Genomic DNA, 1216 nt, shown 5'->3' on the forward strand with positions numbered 1-1216 from the left:
TCGTGATTTCTTGTTGGTTAATAAAAATCTCTCCCCAGTGTGCTGTGTGCTGTGTTCGCAGCGTTTTTTTTTCGCAACCACGCCAGCTCGTTCCTGGAGCAGCTTGCCCCCACGCCAGCTCGCTCCGGAGCGCGTGGTTCGAGAACCAGCTGCTTGCAGCAAGCCCACGTGTGCTGCAAACACCAGCCTCTGCACGTCGCGCTGGGCTCACAGGCTGCCCCTGTGCTCGCTGTAGGCCGTGGGCGCGCCGCTCTCGGTGCCGCGCGGCGCATGTGGTTCCTGACACTCGTTTTGCTTCTGACGACGTCATTGCTCTGCTATGCCGGCTACATCTTCCTAGTGGTGGACAAGCGGCAAGAGAAGCAGGAGCGGCCTCCACCGCGCAGCACACCCGGCGCCCAGAACGCCTCGCTCAGCACCTGCACGCGACCCACTCTCTGCTGCGCGCTCGCTGCGCCTTGCCGCCTGCTGGCAGCATCAGGAGCAGTCCGTTTGGCGCGCCCCGCGCTGTCCCTCACAGCGCGTCGGTCGCGCGAGGCGCTGCCGACGCATCGTGGCGGGCCGCTTGCACGCAGACACTGCTGCTCTGCCTTGTGCGGCGTTCTGCTGAGCACGCAGACACGGCCTCCTGCGAGCCTGCGCGGCGGTTCTCCGGCGCTCACCGGCGTCTGCGGCTCCCGCGTCAGGTGCTCGAGAATCCGGAGGTTTACGAGGCGCTCGATGACAAGCAGTACAACTTCGAGCTCCCCATTGAGATCGACGACTATGACGAGCTGCGCGAGTCCAAGCCGCCAGACAAGCGCACGCTGCCGCTCGCGCTGCTCAAGCGCGCGATGGCGGACATACCGCTGATAGAGCAGCTTGAGCGCGACCACCCGCGCATGGTGCGCCTCTTCAACCGCGGCTTGCTTCCCTTTGGGATCTGGGAGCAGCTGCTCGAGGCGGAGCGGATGATGGATGAGGAGGTGGCATTCGCACAGACTACTCACGCAGCACTCCGAGACCTGTCGAGAGACCAGCTTCCGAGCCGCTGTCCTCACGCCACACGCGTTGTCGCGCTGGAGGACAGCACCCCAGTCCGCCTCTGGCACACCGGGCTTACACCCACCACACACCCTAGGGCCACCGGACCCACCCACGACGCCCGCCCGCAGCAACGCCCGGCCACCCCGACCCGGCCACACCGACCCAGCCACCCGACCCGTCCGCAGGTGCA

The 1216-nt window shown here is 66.0% G+C and overlaps 1 protein-coding gene across 1 annotated transcript in view; it reads left to right on the top strand.

The window, feature by feature from the left end:
- Nucleotides 1-270: 270 nt before the first annotated feature.
- The window catches only part of EMIHUDRAFT_252526 (hypothetical protein), a gene marked incomplete at both ends in the record, with an annotated part of 1401 nt that continues 455 nt past the window's right edge, over nucleotides 271-1216 (top strand). The window contains 2 exons of the mRNA XM_005788185.1: nucleotides 271-486; nucleotides 687-965. Coding sequence (XP_005788242.1) covers nucleotides 271-486; nucleotides 687-965 — 495 coding nt within the window. The remainder of the gene's footprint in view (nucleotides 487-686; nucleotides 966-1216) is intronic.

Source organism: Emiliania huxleyi, assembly GCF_000372725.1.
Source record: "Emiliania huxleyi CCMP1516 chromosome Unknown EMIHUscaffold_1373, whole genome shotgun sequence".
NCBI classification, from domain to species: Eukaryota; Haptophyta; order Isochrysidales; family Noelaerhabdaceae; genus Emiliania; species Emiliania huxleyi.